At 37.4% G+C, this 25225-nt stretch overlaps 1 protein-coding gene across 1 annotated transcript; it reads left to right on the forward strand.

The window, feature by feature from the left end:
* Window positions 1-1139: 1139 nt before the first annotated feature.
* Window positions 1140-24068, forward strand: UBASH3A (ubiquitin associated and SH3 domain containing A). The gene is made up of 14 exons (XM_014072784.2): window positions 1140-1454; window positions 4830-4883; window positions 7405-7591; window positions 8392-8590; window positions 8939-9108; window positions 10201-10409; window positions 14150-14267; window positions 15924-16032; window positions 16362-16484; window positions 17170-17262; window positions 17978-18122; window positions 21140-21246; window positions 22116-22222; window positions 23672-24068. The coding sequence occupies exons 1-14, from the start codon at window positions 1342-1344 to the stop codon at window positions 23807-23809; spliced, it is 1872 nt and encodes a 623-aa protein (XP_013928259.2). The 5' UTR covers window positions 1140-1341; the 3' UTR covers window positions 23810-24068.
* Window positions 24069-25225: the final 1157 nt, after the last annotated feature.

The following is a 25225-nucleotide window of genomic DNA, read 5'->3' on the forward strand; positions in this document are numbered from 1 at the left end:
TACAACAGAGGTGTTACATGGGCAAATGTACACACACACACACACACCCATTACTGTGCATGCTGCAGTTGAAGTGTCTGGGTGGTTTTCAAGGACAGCCCACATAGAATACATGCAGTGATCCAAAAAGGAAATGACCAAGGAATAAGTGACAGTGAGCAAGGTCTCCTGGTCCAGGAAAGAGCTCAATTGACTTCTCACATACTAATTGAGAGTTATGACCCATAGCACATCAGTAGGGATGAAATAGTATTTTTCCTGAAATTCATAAGTGGGATTTTGACCCAGTATTTTCAGAGGAACTTATGCTCAGCAATAGAATGCAAGCAGGATGTCCTGTCTCCTGCTTGCATTCTAAATCCAGGAGAGCAGTTTATCAGGGAATATTAAACTTTTCCAACCTAGGTTTATCCATATGTCTTGCCCAAGAATATCCATTAGTGGCAGTCAGCAAAATTAGTGGTTGGAGATTATGAGGAATCTACTGTACTCCAGAACATCTGGAGATTCTACATGCAGATTCCAATCTACCATAAATTAACTTCCTGAGTTTAATTACAAATGGTGATTGAACATAGAATGGAGAGTGTGAAAGAGGGGGAAGAGAGCAAAACAACAACAACAATGCAGATAAGATTATGACTCAAGATACACAACACTTACGTACTTTGGAAAGGGGATATAATGTTTTGGATGAAGTTATTTTTTTCTTTAAAGATTATTGACTTAATTCTAATTTTACTAGGAAGTCTTGTCATTAGCTTTGATGAGTACATCAATTGTCTATTTTCCAAGAATTGTCAGAACTGGATTGCCATTGAGTTCAATATAAAGAATTACAAACTAGGAAACACTGACTTGCAGCAATATGGAATGTGGCTAATTCATTGGTAATTCCTGCTAAAAGAGAGCCAGTTGGGTGCAGACACCAAAGATACCACCAACCACATCCTCTAATTTTGTCTTAGGCACAAGAGAGTGTCTTTAGACAAGTCACTCTCTTTCAGCCCTAGGAAGGAGGCAATGGCAAGCCATTCCAAAATCTTGCCAAGGAACATGCAGATACTAATCCAGGCTGTCTCCAGGACCCAAGACTATCTCAAAGGCAATATAAGTCATGTTGAATCTGCTGCTATATGGCATGTATATTAAAAATCTGCTTTCCTTTTCCTCCTCTTTGTAGTCTGCTTACTGTAATAATTGTAAGAACCGCAGCATTCTGTAAAAACAGGATATAAGCTTGTGTCAAAAAGACTGAAGGAGGTTTTGAGGTTTTGATTTTATCTTAGCAGACTCTGCCTCTCTTTCTCTATACACACATTTACAGAAGGAAAGGAAGAGATGGCGGCAGCTGAGACTCAGCTCTATTCAAAGGTCTTAAACAAGAGAAAAAACAGAAGTACCAATTCCTTACTGGAGCCTCTCTTGGCCACTGGTTTCTCTGTACATGTAGCGTAAGTACAGTTATTCTCACACTGTCACAGAAATCCACCCTTTTATGTTTAGAAGAGCTCATGGAAAGAGCTTATGAGAAGAACATCTCAACCCCACCCTGTTTATGTATTGGTTCCCAGTTTACCCAATTCCTGTTCATTTTAACATGTTAATGTTTCTCAATATTTTAATGTTTATATATTTTTGTTTTTATTGTGCTGTAAGCCACCCAGAATTACTCAATCATGAGATGGGTGATATATTATTGTTTTAACCATTCAGTCGTGTCCGACTCTTGGCAATTTTAAATGCAAGTGCTCTCCATGCTGTCCAGCACAGCTTTCTTTCTTGTTGGATGTTCATCTTGGTACAGCTTTGATGGTATTGGGACAGCGAGATCTTTTGCTCTATTAACCCTTCCTAGCATCACTGATTTCTGCAATGAATTTGCACACATATCATCGTCAAAGTAAATCAGACGTAGTCTTGTGATTTTGACTTCTAGTGATTTGTCTGGTTTTATACAGTTCAGCATCTCTCTGCTGGTTGCCCTGGTTTTCGATGGTATATATGCAATAATTTACAGCAGCACCAAAGTTCAAATGAGGTATATACATTTAATAAATAAATAAACAATTTAAAAAACTACATGGAGTCATCAATGATTCATTTGTAGCATAGCATCTCCTTTGAGAACAAAGCAAATTCAGTTCTTGGATATGCCTACATTTTTCAGGTCAATCTTCTGGAGATTATTTGACAGTGTCGTTAAATTCAATCACAATATAATCATCTAAAGTATATCTGAACCAAAGCAAAGCAAATACAATATTAAAACTGGAAATTGTTTGGGATTTATTGAAGTTAAATTCTTAAAGGAGACAAAATTCTGGAAGTTATTAAAACTCTATGATTGTAAGCAAATGAATTATTGAATGTGTCATTTTGTGAAGACTCTTAGAGTCTTTTAAGAGTCCTCACAGGTAAAAACTGGGCAACCACTTGTTTGGGGTGCTTTGAATTTTCCTGCAACAAACAGGCAACTAAGTTAATGAGCTATTATACAATGTCCCTTCCAGCATTCTCATTTTAGAATTCTAGGGGTGCTTTGAACAATTTCCTTTTGTTCTTGGATAGCCAATTTCTATCATTTAAATCCAAAAGTGCTAGCTTTTACATTGCTATGTAGCATACTAGGCATTTAAAGAATGCAACATATGAATAATTTTTGCCGGCTGCTTTCAAATGAGTTTGCTCTGATGAATTATTTCTTACAATGCAAATAACATTTTAGGAATAATTTCAATACAAAGGTTTAGGAGCAGGCTTGGGGGGGGGGGTATTTACATTTCTCATTCACTTAAATATACTAAGAACCTCATAGACTCATATCTTTTCTGAGTGGGACGACAAAAACATTTCCTGATTATTTTCCCTGGCAGGGAGATATTATTTAGCATGTTTAGTTAGCTTATAGTTAACTACAATTTAAATTAGCTTCTAACATTTGTTTGTCCATTGACTATGTCCATTGTTTCTTTAAAAATCAATATGTGTTTAATTGTTGGGTTTCTGTGATTATTTTTGTATAGGATATAACAGCTTGCTTATTAATACAGTTGCTGCTAGTCACCTTCAGCTTTTTGAAGTAGAATGGCAGGATACACTGTGATTCTAAATAAATACAATTCAACGGGGCTGCAGTATTTGAATGACAACTGATGTGGGCCACAACCTTAATATTCCTGGAAAGGTACCTAAGGAATAAAAGCTTCTTTGGTTTTTCTCTTCTGAAGGTGCGGAGAGAGCTCCAACTTCAGAGAGATAAACTCAGCTGCATGAAAGCCTCTAAAGCAGGTTCATTCTGACATTGGGCCCAACATCAAACAAGGGCTAAAGAGACATATCAAAGGACATACTAAGAATACTGATGGATCCAGAGCATCCTTCTCTCTCCCAGTCACACCAACAAATGAGCTGCTAATCTATATCAGCTAAGGAGTGAATCTAAACTAATAATAGCTTATTTTTGATAAAAAGTAAAAGGCAAAGGAGTCCCTGAGGATTTTACTCCACTAGTTGTTGCCGACCATGGGGGCATGTTGCTGACCCTAGGGCCCTGCAACCATCATAAATGTGAGTCTGTTGCCAAGCATCTGAATTACATGATATTGCCAAAAGTATTCACTTACAACTGAGTCTGATTATGTGGATGGTTGAGCGAATACTTTTGGCAATATAGTGTATGATCATGTGCCCATGGAGATGCTGCAATGGTCATAAATGTGAAAAATTGTCATAAGTCACTTTTTAGTGCCATTGTAACTTAGAAGAGTCATTAAATGAACTATTGTAAGTCAAGGACTACCTGTATTAAGTTTTATCTAAGGCTAAATCACAGATAGGATTGCTTTATTCATTATTTCTTAAGAAGAGGTAATCTAATTCTCCAATTAATCAGGGCACAGTTTTCTAAAATTCATGTATTCTGTAATTCTTGCATGCTGATGATTATAAGAGGAAATATCCAAATGGTGGTTACTATCATGTGTAAAAACCATCTTTAAACCTAGAGGACCTGAACTGGAGAATTGCTGCTGATTCACAGACAATTATATGCACATTAACTTTGTTATAGCTAACAATTTCCATCCTTATACCAGGTCAGTTGAAAAGATAGAAAAAGGTAATGCCTTACTGAAATGCTTGCATGTACAAGAATATTTTTAGCACCAGGGGTTGAACTTAGTGATTTTTCTTTTTTTTAACCTGCCTTTATTATTTTTATAAATAATCCAAGGCAGTAAACAATCTTCCTAATCTCCCTCCTCCTATTTTCCCCACATGTATGTTGCTGAGCGGGAAATTTGTTAAGTGAGTTTTGCCCCCATTTTACGACTTTTCTTGTCACATTTGTTAACTGAATCATTGCAGTTGTTAATTAACAACACGGTTGTTAAGTGAGTCTGGCTTTCCCATCGACTTTACTTGTCAGAAGGTCACAAAGGGGATCATGTGACCCCACCACACTCCTACTGTCATTAATGTGAGTCAGGTGTCAAGCGTGCGAATATAAATCACATGACCATGGGGATGCTGCAATGTCATAAGGGTGAAAAGTGGTCCTAAGTCATACTGTTGTAACTTTGAATGGTCACTAAGTGAACTGTTATAAGTTGAGGACTACCTATATAGGGTTTTAGCACAATATCCCCCAGTCAGCTTTCATACCTAACTAGGAAGGGATTAGAACTCTTGATCTCCTGATTACTAGCCTGGGGTTTTAACCACTAGGGCAATAGCTATACATATGGCAAAGCCAAATCTTTAGTGACATTGTTTAAACATTATCTATCACATTTTTTGCTCAAAATGAATATATTGTTTTTCTTTAGATTAAAGGCTTTGGCAGCTACTGGACAAAAGACAGCAGAAGCAGCAATACAGTGGTAAGTTTGGGTGTGATTTTAATTACTGATTGGGAGCTGCTCAGAATTTGATATAAAATGGACAACTTTTTAAAAGTTTTAAATAAAGTCCTATGGCATGTTGCTGCAGAGAAATTTATTTTGAATGTTTTTTTCTGATTCAATAACTCTATTGTGAAGAGCCCTGATTTTCATTTATGTTATCTAGATCAGTATTTCTCAACCATGGTCACTTAAGACCTGGGGACTTCAACACCCAGAATTCCCCAGCCAGCTATTCTATGCTGGCTAGGGAATTCTGACGTTGAAGTCCACATATCTTAAAGTAGCCAAGGTTGACAAACATTGATCTAGGGAATAGAATTGCAAATAATTCAAAAATGATATGGAAGAAGAGCTTTGGATCTTGATATTCATTAAAGTTGCCTCAGGGAAATATGGCTGATAAAGAGATTCTCAGAGTATGTTGGTGTCATGACTATATGCAAGGAGTACAGTGTTTTTCAACACTCGGCCTACCTATCTTGGAGCCTTTCCCACTAATATCTAATCAAGGTATGAAATTCCCGGCCTATCTCTTTGCTCTTTTGGTCCTTGAGAATTTTCTTCTCATCCTTGGCCCAAGCTTGAGGCAATCTTAAGTCATTCTTAGTTGTTCCTGTATTGTTTCCCCTCCAAAATTGACAGTAACCACTAACAATTTCGAAATGACATGTTTCACTGCCCATGATGTTGATACGGCTCAGTCGAGTGATCCAAAGGGGGTTATTCAGTTTCTATTGGCCACTTCAAGGTGATGTGAACATAAATTTTCTTTTCACTTTCTTGGCAATCTTCTCTGTTGTCATTTTTCTCCTCCCCATTTAAAAAAGGTGAGGAAGTACATGGATTTGAAAGAACAGTATCTACTTCAAAATGTGTGAAAAAAAGAGAAAAATGTATCTCTTTCAAAAGCAGCCAACATGACCATATCTAATGTGATATTTCAAAACCGCAGTCTTTGGCAAGTCAGCTACTATGGTTTTGAATGGACATTGTTTCAAAATCTGTTGTTTCAGCAAATCTAATAGCTGTTAGGTGAGCTTCCTAAATTAAGATGCAATCTCATCTTCTCTGGCTTTGCTCTGCAGGGTAAAGCAGGAAAGGGGAATCATGCCACCTGTCTAAATTTATCATCTCCCCAAACTCCCTCCTGTCCCACTCCAGTATTATTGGGATTGGTAACTGTTTCCCACTAGCTTGGAATCCCTCAGAAATAACAGAGGTCAACACCAGACAATTAAACAAAAGGCGCTCAAAAATGGGCACGGCCATTCAGAATAGAAACAAGAGGTGGGGTGGGAAACTGCCAAGGAAAAATCAAACAATATGCTAGCACTATTTTCTAGTGACTCATGGACGGGTGGACAACTATTTAACTTGGCAGTGGAGAAAGACTGCTTTGTCATCAGAACTATCAGAAACTGACACGATCAGATTCTTTAAAAATGTGATTATTAAATGTGTAAAAATTGTAACATTTACAGTTCTGGGAACAAATATGTATTTATTATTTATTTCATAATATTTATAGGACCTATCTCAAGTTAAATGATTGTGAGCAGCATACAACCAAAATATGCTTCTGAAATTGGGGCTTATTTAGGAAAATCTATTCCAAAGATCTTATTGTAGGCTTAGCTGTTATTTAATCTTGAGAAGGATGAACCTAGCGTGCTTTTAAACTAGAATAATTTCAATGGAATTTTTTGTAACAAGAATTGTAGTTTTAACATTTCTATTCTGGAGATGTGTTTAGTTTTGGTATCATAGTTTGAAGGAACATTGATCAATTGGCACAAATAAAGACAAGGGCTATTCAGTTAATAAGAGACCTGGAAACCAATTCCTATGAGGAACAATGGAGGAGATGGGCATATCTGTTTTACTGAGGAGAAGACTAAGATATGACAGCAGAAGTCTAAATGGTTGCCATGCAGAGGAGCGAGTTGGCTTTTCTCTATTGCTCCATAAGGCAGGAACAGAACCTATGATAGATTTAAATTAGGCTCTAGGAGGATTTTCATGACAATAAAAAAACCACCTTTGAAAAAGTACCTTTGGGACAACCATGACCTGGATGATAGAGTATCTCCATAAACAAGACAATAAATTATCAACTAGTGAAATTGACTTACAAAGTGGTTTGTTTCCCTTCAGTGGAGGTCATCAGATAATCATCTGTCTGAAAAGCTTCAGCACAACTTGTCCTGAATTAAAAAAAAATTAGTATTGTTACTGCTTTTCCCATTCTACATTTCTATGGGTAATTTCGGACGCTTTAGGCAACATGTGAAGGGCCATACTTTAAAATAGGTGGGAGTAGCATACATTCTGAGAAAATTAGCCAGTTTTTAAGGAGTGGAGTGGGTGCTTTCAGGATCTACAAGGCTTAAAACAGCTGTTTTCTCCTTTTAAAGTATTCTAAAATGCAAGAAAAAGTTGCCTAATTTTTGACCTTATCCATTCTCAGAAGGGAAGCCATTCTGCTTTTTAATTGCAGGTTGCATTCTCATTGCAATGATCCTTCTTTAGAAGATCCTATCCCTCAGGAATATGCCCTCTATTTATGTCCAACGGGCCCCTTGAATGACATTCTGCTGGAGTTTTGGAGAGAAAGCAAATGCCAGTGTGGAAAAAACAAAGCCCATGAAAATTTTCCACACATTACCCTTTCTGACTTCTTCACAGTAAGTTACTTTTCTGTGTGAGATGACAATGACTTAAATAACATTCTGGTATCTCTTGTTGTTGCAATCTTACCTAGCTGTGTAAAGCTTAAGGCACTATTTGGGTTAAGCTAAAGATTAAGGTCAGAGATAATTTCACTCTGCATGTGTGCTACTCTGGGATTTGTGTCACACTTGCTATTCTTACATCAGTGATGCTTTTCCATAGCTGAGCTCAGTAACTTCATTCTCATCTGTGGTACAGGAGGAAATACTATGAAGTTTATTGTGCAGTGTTAGCCCTGGAGATGTTGGGCAGGTGATTTAGTAGACAAGCATTTTTGCCTCCTTAATATTTTCTGCTGAGTAACTCCCCACAGCCCCTGCAAGACACCACTGACATTATTTCCCTGTGCTTTTTCAAGTGAGTGGCTTTTTTCTCTTGCTGCAAGAAGAAATGCTGCAAGAGAAACAGAGAAAGTAGGATAGAGTAGAATAGAATGGAATGCTGACAGGATGCTGGTTTTTATACAACCTTGGTGTCCCGCTGGAAGAGTTCCAATTTGTTCATGAGAAGAACTGAGCAACTGCCAGCAAGAAAATGGTCAGGAGACTTGTGGTGGCATGAAAGTATCTTGGATTTCAGAAATTAAGCCAGTAGCTGGATGAAATGACCTATACTTATTTCAGTTGTTATAATTCATCATATCCATGTCATCTTTACTTTAAAGGTTTTAGTTTTATATATCACTGTATACTACACTCAACAGTTAACTCAGCTCTTTAATCTGTAACTCTAACTCAAGATTTTTTTTCCCCAGTGTGAAGACCAAAAAGTTGATGGCTTATATCAAGCACTAGAAAAAGCCGGTAGCCAATTTTCCAGCAGTTTTCCTGTGATGATTTCCCTGTCACTACATTCTTCCAGCACCTACATTGGCTTCTTTCTTAGTGATGGCCCTGAAAATGTCATCAAATCATTTGCTGCTGCTTTTGCTGCAGAGGCCACAGTCTTAGCAGGTAACAATAATCCAGAGGTCATGATGTCTACCGGTACAAGCAGAGAAGCAGGTTTGTGAGAGGGGGAGCTGTCCTTTACATTCTCCTTCTATATAGCAGCCCCTTCCATGTAGCTTTGGGAGTATTAGAATATGTTCTAATACTTGCCTGTATGTATTTAACTTCTAAGAATACAGGGATCTATGTATACCACTGAAAGCAAGGGGGGTATTTTCTGAAGCATTGGTCAAATGATTTCTCTGTGCATCCGTTCAATGCTGCAACACTTTTTCAAATGCAAGTCTGAGAATAATACAGTAATACCTGATACAGCCTTGTAGGTACAGTTTGGTTATGTTTTGTCTGCAGATTGCTGTGTGAAGCCTTCAATAAAGCAACTCCACCTCACTTTAGCCCACAAATTTTATCCTCATCACCAAAAGACATTGGAACAACTGGCTAAATCAATCAACCCTAAGCAAAGTTGCCAGTGGGTGGCAGCTCTCTATTCCAGGGATATGCGCTTCGTCCATTATCAAGTAAGTGCTACCTGGAATCCATCCACTTCAGGCTTGCTCTGTTTCTAAGTTCACCCATTTTTGTATCTTTTTATAGATGTTTAGAATGGCACTCAGAAAGATATATTAATGTTCATACTCATATATGTATGAATAACTGCTCTGAACCTGTTAAAGAATTATTCAAATCAATATTCTTGAATGCCATTTTCCACTGTTTCATTAATATATGAATCTTGTACACAATTTATGCATAGTTTTGATGGGAATACTGCATCATACAATTTTGAATATGTTGAACTTACAGTAGAACTGAGTTTTACTTCACAAAATACATATTTGATAAGCTTTCACTAAAATATAAACTAAAGTAATTTTTCCATCACACTTGCATGCTCTGTTTGTTAAATCTCTTAAAATTAAAATCTGTTTGAGCAGTGCTTAAAAGTTTGTGAAATCTTTTAAATTTTCAATATTTCTGCATAAATATGAACAAAACATGATCACCATTCACCATACAAATGTGAAAAGTAGATTAAAGGAATCCAAATGAATAAAAACATTATACTTGTCAATTTATTTATTGAGGAATTTCTTACTGAATTAAAATTTGAATCATATACATAAAAATAACTACAGTGCAAAATCAGAGAGATCTGAAAAGGCTTTGATTTAACCATAATAACTATGTATTACTGAGCAACTATTTTGGCTGGCATTGATAATTGTGTTGCAGAAGACAACTGTTCCTTCTATGATAACATTTCACACCATCAGATTATCACATTCTTGAAAGTTCAAGAGCATCACCTTGTCCACCCTATGTTTTCTCCTACTATTGATAAAATATAGCTGATTTTCCAGCAGTCAAATCCCATCTCCTTTTTGTTAAATAAATTCTATTGAAATCAATGGGATTTAATTCTGAAGTGAATTTTGGAAATATTCTTAACCAAGTGAAGGACATGCTTAATGATGTAAGGTTATGGTTATAATTGCATGTCAACATTATGAATCAGGTTAATGGATGCAAATATGCAAATGTAACTTTTCTTGGATTTGACAAAATATTTTTCAATTTAATACTGACTTTTTTTACTGGCTTCTATTAAGGTTTTAAGGGTCTTATTCCAGTACAAGCCTCAAAATATTGATGAATTAATGTTGAATTCAGGGGATCTTATATATGTTGATCGGTCACAGCAACATGAAATATGTGATGGATGGACAATTGGTATATCTCACCAAACTGGATGCCGGGGATTTCTCCCTGAAAATTACACAGAAAAAGCCAATGAGTCAGATACCTGGGTTAAACACAGGTTAGTATTAATTGGTTGAAAATGTCTTAACTCATCATTTTAGAGACAGGACCAGAGGTGGATTCTGACCGGTACGCCCCAGTATGCACATACCGGTAGCGGAAATTGGGCATTTGTTTGCATACCGGGCCCCCTGGAGGCCTCTTATTGGTACGGTCCAGCCCCTGGCTTGCTCCCCCACTCACTCCCCCCACCCACCCAATCACCACTCTCTCTCTCTCACCCCACCTGTCCACACCATGCTTGCCTCACCCACACACTTCCTTTGCCAGAGCAGAGGATTTGGCTGTTGGAAGAAGCCCGTGCGGTGCACACTTACCTTCTCTTTGACAGCCACCTGGTTTCCAAAGAGAAGGAAGCATGTGCCATGCAGGCTTCTTCCAACAGCTGAATCCTCCACTCCTGACCTATTCCTTCCTTGGCTGTTGGAAGAAGCCCATGCGCACTTCCTTCTCTTTGACAGCCACCTGGTTTCCAACAGAGAAATCTATGCATTAGAGAGGGAGGAAAGGCAGTCTCTAGCAGATGCTCAGCCTTCTCTTCCCTCTAACGCATGGATTTCTCTGCACCCCATTGGAAACCAGGTGGCTGTCAAAGAGAAGGAAGCACTTGTGGGCTTCTTCCAACAGCCAAGGAAGGAACAGGAGCAGAGAACCCGGTGGTTGGAGGAAGCCCGCCCTGCCAGGCTCCCCAGGGCTCTGCACCCCCCAGAAACAGCGGGGCCAAAGGAGGGTCCCTGTCCCAGGATCCTCTGTGGAAGGGCTGGGGACCACACTGGACCTTGTTCTGGCCGCTGCTTCTCTCTTGTCCTCCATTGTGGGAGCCAAGCAAGGTGGCAGGCATCTGCACAACCTCACCCAGTGCCTTTGGTGTCCAAAGCCTGTGGGGGCAGGACCAAAGTTTTGGCACCCAGACTTGGGGTGCGGGGGGGAGCCAAGTCCCACCAATCTCAGCTGCCCCGAGCACTGGCCGCTCCTTTGCCCACAGCTCCAGAGCACACAACAGCCACCCCCAGCATAGCCCCAAGAGAAAGGCACTTGCTAGAGAAAGGCAAAGCCCCAAGAAAGGCAGGGCAGTTAGTTGTGCTGGATGCACAGCTCTGAGGCAGGGAAGAAGATTGAGAGATGCGGAGCCACATACTGCTCCCTTGCCCCGCCCCACAGCCCACCTCCTCAGGTAGGACCAGGGCGCATGTGGGATGAGTGGAGTTTGTGACCAACTTCCAAGTGAATGGGGCTGTTTGTGACTAAATGGGACAGAGAACATAGCGGAATGCAAGGGAACATGGAGGTAATCTAATCCAACCCCTTCCCAAGGCATGAGTCCTTACACTTCCTTCTCTTTGAGAGCTGTCAGTGGCACACATGAGAGAAATGGTATGTGTGTGCATGTGTGTGTGTTTGTGTGTGTGTGTGTGTGTGTGTGTGTGTGTGAGAGAGAGAGAGAGAGAGAGAGAGAGAAGGAGGGAGGGAGGGAGGGAGAAACGACACACCTACTGTACTTGCATGAGCCATTTAAGATCCAATAATCCCCACAGGCAAGTAGGACCCCATCTCCCCCACCCCTAGCCTTCTGGCAGAGTGTTGGAGCTCAGAGGTGAGGTTGGTTTTTTCCCCCCTGCCATTCTGGAAGAAAAGAAATCTAGTGCAGGAGGAAGAGGAGGGGCGGTGTAAAGGAGCGCCACCTTAAAACAAAGTCTCTGAATAACTGGGAAAGAAAACCATGCTTGGCAGGTTCCAACACGGCTTTCTTTCTCAAAACTCAGAGGTTTTGGTTTAAGGTGACACTGCTTTATGCTGCCCTTCCTCCTGCTGCTGCAAGCGACAGGTGCTTCAGAGACTTGGCGGGCAGCTCAGGGGAGACAATGGCCATGATGGCTTCACTCCCCAGGAGCCGCCACCTAAGCCCTCCCGGGAGACAAGCAAAGCAGGAGCCCCCAAAGCGAAACGTCTCTCCTTTCCAGTCATCGCTGCCCATTGGCCCAATTCCCCAATACAATTCGTGGAGTTGCTTTGCCTTATGAAAACATGGTAGAATTTTCAGACTTTCAATGCCTATGGCTATAAATAGGAAGACAGGGGCATCTCGGGAGCAAATCCTTCTGTGCCAAGTGCTAAGTCCCCCTTCTGCCCCATGAAAATCACCCCCACCCCACTCACTCTAGTTAAATGTGCTAGGGTGATACGGTTAGTTTTAAATGGATAGTAAGGTTCATTTGCCAGCCTCCCAATTGGCAAAACAAAAATTTTCACCAACCGGAAGTGATGTGTGTGTGAGAGGGGGGGCAGAGAGAAAGAGAAAGAAAGAGAAAGAAAGGAAGAGAGAGAGAGAAAAGAGAGAAACAAAGAGAGAAAGAGAAAGAAAGAAGGAAGGAAGGAAGGAAAGAGAAAGAAAGAAAGTTGGAGAGAGAGACACAAGAAAGAAAGGAGGGAGGGAGGGAGGAAGGAAGGAAGAAAGAAAAAGTGGGGGAGAGACACAAGAAAGAAGGAAGGAAAGAAAGAAGGAAGGAAGGAAGAAAGAGGAAGAGAAAGGAAAGAAAGAAAGAAAGAAAGAAAGAAAGAGGGAGAGAGGGATACAAGGAAGGAAGGAAGGAAGGAAGGAAGGAAGGAAGGAAGGAAGGAAGGAAGGAAGGAAGGAAGGAAGGAAGGAAACTTATGATCACAATTGAGCCCAAAATTTTGGTTGCTAAGCAGGAGCGTTGTTAAATGAGTTTCACCACATTTTACAAGTTGGCCACGCTTACCTGGTCACATGACTGCTAAGCCATGCCCACAAAACAGGCCACCCCCACAGAATAGGTAGTAAAAAAAATTGAAACCCACCACTGGACAGGGCCTCACTTGCAGCAACACAAGTGATTAACCTGGTGATCAGCTCATAAAGCTTCCCCATTGTAAATTAAGAGCTTTGTGTACTTATTTGTGTATGCTTGTATATGAGAGAGAGAGAGGAGAGAGAGATCTTTACTAGTGCTATCCCTATCTAAATGCAATTTAACATGAAATCATATAACAGCCAAAAGATATACCTCATTCCACTTCAAGGAATATGAGTAACCCAGCCAATGAATGGAATTGAGTCTCAGCTTTCTATCTGTTATTTTAGCATTGCAAGGCAGACTCATAAAATCAGAATGAAAATGAATATATTGTCACAGCCATTACATTGAGAGATAATCTTACAACTGTTTCTGTATCTTGGACAGCTAAGGATGGTTTTTTTTAATGGTTTTTGCTTAAAATAGCTATGGAGGCATTTTTTTATGTAGATGCTAGAAAGCATCAAAAATAGATAGATGTGCTCTGAAGGGGAAATATGCCATTTACTCTGCACAAAATGCAGATTTAATTATACTAGTAAGGAATGCTAAGAAAATGGAGTATTGCTCATTTGTTACTAAATGGTTTAGTTTCACTGATTAGCACATTGAGCCCATAATTCTCCTTCTTTTTATTTCCTTATTGCCAACACAAATATATTTCAGATACAACTCTCATTATTTACTATATACTGAGTTATGAGCATTGTAATTATCTGGAGAGTACTAGAATTCCTACTTCCCACTTTAGTCACAGGAGACAGTTTTGTGTAGACGCAGGTTTCTTGGTAAGAACACTGTGTTCCATTTATGAGGGAAATTGCTCTTCTGAGATGTGTTATCTTACATTCAGTCCAAAGATATATGAGATTCCAAATGTTCTCACTGTTTTCTGTTTTGTTCTTTGCTATTTATGTTTCAGAGAATATATTTTCTCTGCAGATGCAGGCCAACATCCTAAGAACCAAATCAAAACATGCTTTAAAACAAAGATTCCAAGTCCAGTGCCAAGGAATGTAGCCAAAATGCTTGCTCATCAGGTAACTGAAATTCAGGGATCTTGATCTATGGAATATGTGTAAGAATGAAGGGGAAGACAAGTTAGGTATTAAACATTTAGATACAGAAAACATTTATCCAGTTATCAAATTTTAGTTCAGGATTTCTAGATGAAACCAATTTCATTGTATTTAAGTACAATGACAATAAAGATTATACTTATGAAAGAGTAACATTATCAAAATTGCCAAAGGGCAATGACATCTATTTTCAGAAGTCAACCAACTTTTAAAAAAGTTACCCTAAAGATTTTATTCTATCTACAGCATCCACATAAGTAAATTCTTCCTGCTATTCTTCTGAGAAAGGTTTTTTTTTTGTTGTTTTTTTTTTTTTTTTGCTAGATAAAGAAAGAGCAACAATTTCCACATCTATATGAACAGTGTGTTGTCTGGTTATAATTAGTTTGAGCAATAAACATCATGATAGTAATAATGTTCTTTAGTAGTGGTCATATAATAACAGTGTTTTCTCATCATAATATTAATACTTATTGATTATTAATACTAATTCATATTAATAATAAACATATTACAATAAGCCCTCATAGTAAAATTAGTCCTTCTCTAATAATTTTAAATGTTTTCAGTTCTGTTTCTGTTAGTTAACCATTGATAAAATGAATTCCATACTTCAAAATATTCCATGTCTTCCTTCCCTTTAATTTCAAGTGTTAATCTAACAATTTTGGTACATTGTAGTATCTTTTTATTATCTTCTCTTCTGTAGGGATCTCCACACTTTTCCAATGTTGTACAAATACAATTCTAGTTGCTGTTAATACATGTAATATTAAATACATAGTCTCTTTATTATATTTTTCTGATATAAATACCCAACAGAAATATTTATGGTTTTAGTTTTATATGTTCCTTTATCATTTTTCAGAAAGTATCTTAATTGACTAAGTTCAACCTGGCGCTTTCTCAGAGGCATTTGCCTTTAATTCTCATCATTTCCACATAGCATAGTACTTTGTTTGAAAATGATGGATACTGTAATCTAATATTTTTTGGGGACAGCATTTTGGAAAAGATAGTCTACACTGTATTCTTAACAGTTTAATTATAGTGAATGAATGTTTAAATATTCAATAACTATGTAACATATTACCTAAATCTTCAGTGTATCTGCAGAAGATCTGTTGCAAAGGATAGTTGCCCTTTGTAATCAAATATTGCAATGCCATGAGGCTGACTTCTTCACTTGCTCTCCTTTGTAGCCTGCTGTAGATGCCCCTTCATAGAAGCTACAACCAAACATCACATCCTACTCATGAGTTTCTCATAGCAACATTTTTTTTCTTGAGACAGAAAGCTATTATTGATAGACTTTATTCAAGCAAATGTTTTTTTCTACATGAAACATGCTACATTATTCACATTGTTCTGAGTTTCACAAGTTCGCTGCATAAATATAAAATGATAATACAGTCAAATGCAGCATTCCTCAACCTTGATAACTTTAAGATGTGTGAATTTCAACTCCCAAAATTCCCCAACCAGCAAAGTTGTGAAGGCTGAAAAAGGCTGATCAGATCTCATCAATTTAGTTGCTATATGAATTCACTTTTGTTCATCTGAACTACTAATCTTTCATAATTTCAATAAGCAGAGTTATAAAATAATTTCTTTCAGCTGTCAACACAAACCACAACCCAGAGAGACATGTTGGTAATTTGTCATGGAGAAAGAGTAGACCAGGTGTTTGGGAAATCTTGGGTACAGCAATGTTTTGGACCAGATGGTAAGTAAAGTTTTAGAGATCCGATATTGGAGGTGGTGATCTAAAGCGATGGATTATGTGAGGAGAAATGAACAAAAGAACAATGACTCATCTATTTTGTATTACATCTGTTCCCAAATGTACTGGAAATTTAAAATGGTTTTCATGTAAATAAATAAAACATCCATTCACCAGGAGATTTTCATGATAGTTTACATTTGGAGAAAAGATTGGGATGATAATTCTGAAGAAAAACTAAGCAATAATCTTACTAGCCAGAGCAGCATGTTAAGATCAGCTGGGTAGTTAACAAAATTAAATTAAATAAGGTTAATGTCATCTTGTTTCAGGAAAATATTATCGACGAGACCTCAATTTCCCCTCCAGTTTACCAAATCAAGATGATTATATTAAACGCTATAAATATGATCCTCCTTTATCATGCTGTGGCACATTTCAATCTAGACTGACTGGTAAGATTTTTAGTATATTAGTCTGCAACTGAGGAAGAAAAATGAGGAGTTTTAAAAGAAATTCTTATTTGGCTTTTTTTGATATAACATCCATACAAATTTACATTCAAATTTATTTTTTAAACACGTACATCATAATTATAAGCCTCTTTAAACTGGATGCACCTGACATTAAGTTTTAGCGAAAAGTCTGGGTCATAAAAGTCATTATATTTTGGGAAAATGTATTTTAATACTATATTTAGTTAGCTATGGGAGAATAATGCCTGAACAGCATTAGGAGCATCCTTAGAAACAATGTAAAGGTATCATGATTTTATATCAAGCTCATAAATCAATCAATCAATCAATATTCCATAGATATAAGTATGAATTAATAATCCTTTTTACACTGTATAACATTTTAATGATCTATCTACTTATTAAAGTCAAATTATCATGAAGACTCTAATAGCTTCTTTTCATTTTGAAAGGGGTTGTGGGTGGGTGCTTGTGGGAATGAAGGTGTGTGTATATAAGGAGAGGATGGAATCCACTAAGAGACCACATTAAAACTGTACAGAACTCAAATGTTTCCAGTTGGATTGTTTGAAAAAAATTCAACTGATATTCATGAAAATGTATTGATTTGCGCCCATTCCCTTTTTGTTTGGAAAAAAGAAAAATTAATATTTTCTACTAATAGGAGAAGCCTTGCTAGAAAAAGAAGTGTTTGTTGGCTGTGTATACTCTTCTCCAGCATTATACTGTATTCAAACTGCTTATCATCTAATAGAAGGTAAGGCTTTCCAATATGAACAGTTGTTTATTGAGTAGAAAGTTTACTGTTCTACCAATTTTCTGTTCCTGTTACTACAAGATAACTTTCTTTTTTCCTACGTGATTTAAGTACCACAATCCCAACCATCTCCAAAGGTATTAATATTGGGATTCAAAGGATTGGAATTCAAGGAAATTATTCCTCTGGTTTGGACAAGAAATTCACATTACTTTTTCAATAATATGGCTGCCAATAAAAGCAGCTTATAAAAGAGCATTCTAGATACATCATTTCAACATTTCTCCTCCTAATCATTATAATTGTATGAATTAATTACAATTACAATGATTACAATTAATCATTGTAATGCCTTTAAACTGTCCTCTCCCTTTCCCCTTTTTCCTTTTATTGGGGGAGGGGAAGGGGACAGAAGTATATCCTTTTTAACTAGTTATTTCTAATTTTCCCTGCCCTTCTGAGTAAAAGGGAACTTTCAAAACCGTCTTGCTTTATCTTCTATTGCTTCAGAGAAAATCCATTTTAGGTCAAGTCTACACCTTTTAAGTCTCATACTCATCTATGATTTTCTTTCCTTCTTAGATGTTATCTGTTTACTTTGTTTTTTGTTTTTAATTTTAATTTAGAAGCTAAAGAAGTCTAGATATTTATTGAATGAAGGAATCAGATCTGAACAGTGGTCTTCCTTATTTTTTTAAATGTTTTCCAATTACAGGGCTTCGGATAGAACAGAAAGCTAAAATTCGGATAGAACCTGGACTGTTTGAATGGACTAAATGGGAGGCAAGCACAACTGCTCCCTCTTTTACGACAGAAGAAGAACTGAATGAGCTTGGTTACAGCATAGATACCACATACAAGTAGGTGTTGCCATTCAAATATGTTTCTCATATGCTGACTATGTCAATGTAATGGGGAGTAACTAAATGGAAATTACCCACCCAAAGTTATGGAAGTCTTGTCAAATAAAACCAATCAGGGTGGGGTCACTTTACTTATGGTGAGTTACAAATCCAAATAGCTAAATCTTACATTTAATTTTAAATGCAATCTCTTGGCTTATCCTCACCACCCTCTAGAACAATGATGCCCTGCTAATCTTCTGGTCAGCTGCCAGTCATGGTCAGTAACTGGGACACGCCTTAGTGGATTTTACTGGTTTTATGTCCTGACCAGTCATAGTTACAACATTGATTAGAAGCTGAGTCCAGCCTAGTTTTGCTGATTGCATATTGAAGTACAGAAGGTAACGACAGAATTATCCCTAGTTTCTATGCAACTGAGGATTAGGGGTAAACTGTTAAAACAAGAAGGCAATTGGCCTTATATCTTACTTACCGGTACATGTTTCTTTAAAGCATTGCACTGGTTATAGCTAGAAACAGATGCCATGTGAAAAATGCATTTGATCTGAACTCTCGAAATCTTAGATTCTGGAGCTTATATATGCTACTCCTATGCATACAGTTTTTATTCTAATAGCCAATGCAATGCCTTCCTGGTGAAGCAGCAGTGCCAATGATTTGGATAAGCAAGCAATTGCTTTGTGCAAGGGAATGAATGGCATTATTCATAAATCAAAGTTCAATTTGAAAATGGCATGTGCCAATGATTCTCATTGGGGCATACAAAACTATTATACTATTTTGGGTAGTCTCTGTGAGGATTTTTTTTTTAAAAAAAACCCAATTAATAAGCAACTTTGGGAGTAAAACCAAGAGTCACCCTGAACAAATGCAACAAGATTTTTTTAAGTTGAAAATCACACAACTTCTATTTTTAAGACACTTTAAGGTAAATAATAACTCATTGTCATATATGTTGATATGGACAGCCAGAAATTATTTGCTTTCTACAACTACTAGCCATACTGTTTCCATATTTTCCATAGCAACTTAGTTCTGTGGTTCAGAACAGTTTTTTAACATTTACAAACCCACAAACAGAACAGGAAGTAATGTTAGCCGTTGACTGATTGCAGCAAAGTACAGTTCAGATTTTGAAATATCTCTTATATTGATGCTGAAATTGTGAAAAATGCTTAGGTGACAGAAGTGACTTGAGGTTTTGTTGGTTTAAGCGTGCATTGCAACGGAAAGACAACTTCTGCAATGAATTATGTTCCTCAGCAAGGTTGTTAGCAGCATCATTTTGCTTTTATTTTGGTCAAAATCATATTTTAACAATGATACCACCTGAAATGTTTTCTGCAATAATCTTTAGATCTTCTGAAATTATATAAGGGGTGTGAAATAGACAGGATACAGTTGAAAATGATATTACCTTCTCTTGAAATTTGTCATTAGCATTGAAAATTCAATGCCAAATTTATACATGACATTAAAATTATACTTGTATTTCCTTTGTATTTTTTTTAATGTACCAATTGGATATTTCTTGCAAAGCATATGCAGATCAGTGAATAAATATTTATCATGATTGCAACCAATAATGGAAGGTTTCACATTGTTTCTTTGAAACAACTACATATTAAATCACATAGCAGTCACATATTCAACACCCCCCCAATATATCTATAAATATGCAATTTTTAAGTATTACAATGTTTGGTAGAACGAAACTGTGTGTTAATTGTTTACATGCTGGTTGTGCTTTTGCTCAATAGCTATTCGGCAAGGGAGATCAAGGGGGAGGAATCTGTTTTCTTGTTGTTCATCACAGGAACTTAGAGATGGAGGAAAATGTTTTTGTAACCTTCCTGAAGAAAAGAACTATATGTGTTGTAAGGTTTGGCTGATTGTTACTCTGGAGATAAGGTGAAGAGGCTAACAGTGTTCACCTCCTAGCTTATCAAGGAAGATGGAGAAATCTTGGACTAGACAGGAAGCACTTCTATACAGACAAGAACACCAAGACATCTCCAGGAAAATAGAGAAAGTAAAAGAAATGGAGGAATATGACAGAAAGGTTCAAAGCTGTCAGGAAGGGCTTTTACACTTTGGAGGTTCAGAATAATTTTAAGGACTTCCCTGTTGATGACGTTATGGATGCATGGATGAAGAGCAGCTGCCACAGACCTGAGGGACTGAAAATATAAGCTTGAAAAGGGAAGGATTCCTGCCATAAACCCGAAATAGGGAGTAATGGATGGCAATAATCAGAGACTCCCTGCTCAGAAAGGTTGGCACGATAATCCATAAAAGGGAACTTGCTTCCTTCCTGGAAAATATTAAAACTGAACAAATGGATTGTCAGAAGATGCCAATTAGAATGGTTTAGATCCTTTCTGAGATGGCAGTTGAGGTTCAAAAGAGATGGACTACACCTCACAAGAAGAGAAAAAATGTATTTGGAAGGTGATTTGCAAAACAATCTAAAGGATTTTAAACTGAATTATTGGGGATGGGAGAAGAAAGTTCTGAAAATAGTATGACATCAAATACTTGGAATGGAACTGGGAGGCATATGCAAAGTGTGGAGGCACCCAATAATGAGCATGTAAAGAATAATAAGGAACATGTCAAGTTATATCAGGAATAACTGGGAATCTTAATGCAGGACAGCACATATGATTTAATAGTTATCAAACCCATGAATGAAAAGTAAGGAATGAAGTATATAACTAATCAAAAGAATAGATTGGATAAAAGAGGACAAAGAGTAGCCTTATATATGAAGAAAGTGCACATATTTTTTGAGATTCAGGTTTCTGAGCACAAAAAGTATAGTTGGAGCATTTGAGTAACAATATAAGAAGGAAGATATAAAGATATATTTGTACGGTATAAACAATCCAGGCAAAAGACCTGAACAATATCCTTCTGAATCAGATTAAGAACTTTCAAGCAAGAAAAAACATAATAATAATGTGAGACTTCAACTACACTTAAATTATTAACATAATTGTTTTTAACAGATGTCACTTTCCTTCTTCTTCTTTGATACCGTCTGAAAGCTATGAAGACTATATTAACAGATGCTCTTCAAGTATAAAACAGATTTCTGATACTTGTTCATCAAAAGGTAAAGCTTCATTATTCTTCAGTCAGTGATTAAAATGAAACCAAGCCTTTGCTATAGAAAATTCTCTTCTGTTGGGGCAGGCAACTATCTCTGATTTCCTGTGGCTCAATTTTGGGCACCACTGAGATTTGGTTTATGTCAATGACAGCAGTGTGTTTTCCTCCTAGTTTTAATAGGAGAAAATGAAAGAAATGCTGGAATGATAAGCTTGACATATCTATATCTATGAAGAAAGAAAACAAGAACAAGAAAGAATGGAGTTAAAATCCTCCAAGTTTTCACAAGCCCCATTAAGCCATTGCCTTTGGACAGGGCGGCTGGAGCATGTTTAAGGTCTAGAATAAGATAACATTCAAAGGTAGGCCAGGCAGACTTCATTCACCCTGATTCACTAGAGCAGGGGTGTCAAACTCACATCATCATGGCGGTGTCATGTGATGTATTGCTTTTTCCCCCCTCGCTAAACTGGACATGGGCGTGCCCAGCATGTGATGCACCCGTGGACCGTGAGTTTGACAGCCCTGCACTAGAGTATAAGAAAGGGATGAGGTGCAACACAATCAGACTTACAAGATTCTGCTTTTACAGCCAAGCTGAATAAAAGTAGTTTCTCCTTCCTCAAGTTGATTCCCTAGTCCAGTCTGCTGGGTGGGGCTGATACTACACTATTTAAACCTCCAGCTGTTGAAAAATAAATATGACCCTTGGTTGCCAAAATGGTGTAAATGTATTAGAATTAGGGACTTCAAAATTGTCTAGCCAAGACACCCAATATTTTTCTACACCACCGATTGGAGAAAAAATGTCTAGGAGAGTTCATATCCAGTACCTTAATACGACACTTCAAGATATCTCATTTCTGTCTATAGGCACCATTCTGATTATTGCTCATTGCTCATCTCTGGATTCCCTCCCTCGGCCATTACTGGGTTTGCCTGCCAGGGAGAGCAGCGAATTTGCTAAGTTTGTTCAAAGGGTAAGACATTGTACATTGCCATTATAACTGCCTTATTTAGTTTTGCCTTTTCTTGGTTCTTTATAATTTAACATTTTATATCTATTATTCTGACTTCACCAACTAGGCACCATTCAAAGGTTTTGAACTATTCGAGTTTGCATCATTCCTAGTCTTAATACCTGTGGAGTCTAGAGGTTCATATTTATTTCTATCCCAACTTTATTATTTTTAAAAATAACTCAATGTGGGGTGGGGGGCAAGACACATATTCAACACACGTTCCTTCTCCTCCACAACAGCCCTGTTAGATGGGTTGGGCTGAGAGAGAATGACTAGCCCAAGGTCACCCAGCTGCCTTTTATGGCTAAGGCAGGACTTGAATTAATGATCTCTTGCTTTCTAACTTGGTGCCTTAACCAGGGCTAAGAGAACTTCAGTGTATCTGTTTATTTTTCAAAATATGAACAACTGCTTTGCACTAGACTGGGGTACCTACCCATCCTGCAAGAAATTTCAAGGATTTCAGATACAGCTTTTCTTGTGATGTCTTATCTTACCTTTTAGGAAATATCAGGCATTACACTTGGCAATTTCTGAAGTAAAGCAGTCCCTTTTTGTTAAGGGGATAGAAATAAAATAAGCTGGCTAGCAGCATCTTTAATACAGTGCTACATATGAAAATAAACCAAGGAGACCAGTGTATAAGATCAGACCTGCCTTATATTGCTGACATAGGTTCCTGGTTCGTGTTTTTCAAATTTATTTACTTGTTTTTAATCTTCCTTTGTTTTTTTTATAAATAACTCAAGGTTGAAAAACTTACCTAATATTCCTTCCTTCTCCTATTTTCCCCACAACAACAATCTTGTAAGGTGAATTGTGCTGAAAGAGAGTAATGGGCTCAAGTCACTCAGATGCTGCATTTTCACATTGATGATCCATGTGTAGACCTCAGAGGACTCTGAATTTCTTGTTTTCAATCTTCTTTCTAACTATTGGGCAAGAAGCAAGGTTATAGTTTCTCTCCTCCTTCCAGAGGTCCTTAAAAAGTCTCAAGTGCCTAATCCTTAACTCAAATGGAAAAATAATGAAAACTACTTGATCGTATTATGATGTTCAGTGGTGGGTTTCACTTTTTTTCCCACTACCGGTTCACCCCGGGCGTGCACACAAGCTTCACACATGCGTACACCTTCTGTGCATATGCCCGTCCACCCGCATATGCGCTTTGCTTATGCACACATCTTCTGCACATGTGCCTAGTCTCAAAAACATAGTTAAATAGGATGGCATAGCTCCGGGGTGAGGGGGTGGGCCCATGTGATTTCCACTACTAGTTTGGGTGAACTGGTCCAAACCGGCTGAATACCATGTCTTATGATGTTGCCATATATAAAGCTTCTTTTTGTTTTTCTTCAAATTATTGTATCCCTTCTCATGCACATTTTGAATTTTCTATTTTATTAGGTACCATCTCTAGCCATGTGTTTCTGCAAAGAGATGAAAGAGGAGAAAAGGTGGCAGATGGTTAATCCACCAGTTGAAATGTTAACTCATGGAGCCAATATTGCATTTAACTGGAAACACATCATTTTGGACAATTAGACAATAATTGAATTTATATCTGGAGACTCATAGCCAAAAAGACTGCACTGTAGTCTGTTTTCTTGGGCTAAGAGTCAAATCTGTTCTGAACTCAGGAAATGACTAATTAATAGAAAGAAAAGGCCTCACTAAGATTTTTGTTTGGAACTTCAAGTAAACCATGTTGACAGGATTTTTTCCATTCTTTTTAAAATAATTCCTTGACAAGGACGAAATCTACTTTTTAACTATATTTGAACTTTAAATTAAAGCTTAGAATGCACATTTTAACTATAATTAATCTAAAATAAAGTTGCCTGGAATTAATGAAGAATGATGCTTATATCATTTTAATTGGTTTAGTTTCAACTAGATAATTTTAGTAATGATAAGATGCTAGTGTTTTGCAGTACAATTGAACAATGACTGTTTACTGTTTTGTTGTTCTAAAATCCATGATCCTGATAAAAATTAAGCTGACATATAATATTTGCTAGAGATTTCCTGATATGATAGGAATGCATATGACACCTACAATAATTTAATGTACATACCATAACTAAAAACAAGACAATCCCTGCATACAGTCTTCTAGTCAAAAGCAGAATAGGATAGGATAGGATAGGATCAGAGTTGGAAGGGACCTTGGAGGTCTTCTAGTCCAATCCCCTGCTTAGATAGGAAACCCGACACCATTTCAGACAAATGGTTGTCCAATCGCTTGTTAAAACCTTTTAGGAATAATTGAAAATTCAGGCAGTACAGTAGTTGTGAAAGTTAAGTCATATATATCATACAGTCCATCTGGATTGAAAACGTGGAACGGAGAGCCAAATGGAGTTGGACTTTCTCCAAAGCTTAAAGGAAGAGGGATAGCGCCCTCTGGTGGAATGATTGCTGTAGGTGAAAACTGGCAGGGAAATGAGTGGAAATGCATTTAAAATAGATGTACGTGTTTTTGATGAATGTACACAACTCTCACTATTCAGACAAGCTTTTTTAGATCTTGACACATTTGAAACCATTTTCTAGATGCTCAGGGAATAAGTATGCATAACTTTGGCACAGCAGCATTCTCAAATTTCAGTCTAAAATGTTACTCATTCATTTTCTTAAGATACCAACGGCATACATAATAAACAATTGTTCTTCTTTTGTACTACAATAATTGTTCTTTTGTACATCTACTACTGATGTGTGGATTTATCAATTAATTTTCTGAAATAATTTGTAAAAAGCAAATTGTAGCTGGATGGATTTTGGCCACAACATCCATTGCATTGTGGAAGAAAAAAATAAGGATTCCGACAGGCCAATAGTGAAATTTGCAATAAAAGCTTGTAGTTACACCATTCGCCCAGGGGTCATTTTCACATCCTTCTTACTATAGCACAAAGTTGCCCAGCTGTTGTTAAAAGGATGTGTCTTTGCGAACCT

This window comes from Thamnophis sirtalis, unplaced genomic scaffold, assembly GCF_051295495.1.
Source record: "Thamnophis sirtalis isolate CommonGarterSnake01/CBP01778 unplaced genomic scaffold, rThaSir2_p1.2 scaffold_8, whole genome shotgun sequence".
NCBI classification, from domain to species: domain Eukaryota; kingdom Metazoa; phylum Chordata; class Lepidosauria; order Squamata; family Natricidae; genus Thamnophis; species Thamnophis sirtalis.

Coding starts and splice junctions, on each gene's coding strand:
- UBASH3A (XM_014072784.2), top strand. CDS start 1,342: ATGGCGGCAGCTGAGACTCAGCTCTATTCAAAGGTCTTAAACAAGAGA. Junction 10,410..14,149: donor GATACCTGGGTTAAACACAG/GTTAGTATTAAT, acceptor TTTATGTTTCAG/AGAATATATTTTCTCTGCAG. Junction 22,223..23,671: donor TTGCTAAGTTTGTTCAAAGG/GTAAGACATTGT, acceptor CTATTTTATTAG/GTACCATCTCTAGCCATGTG.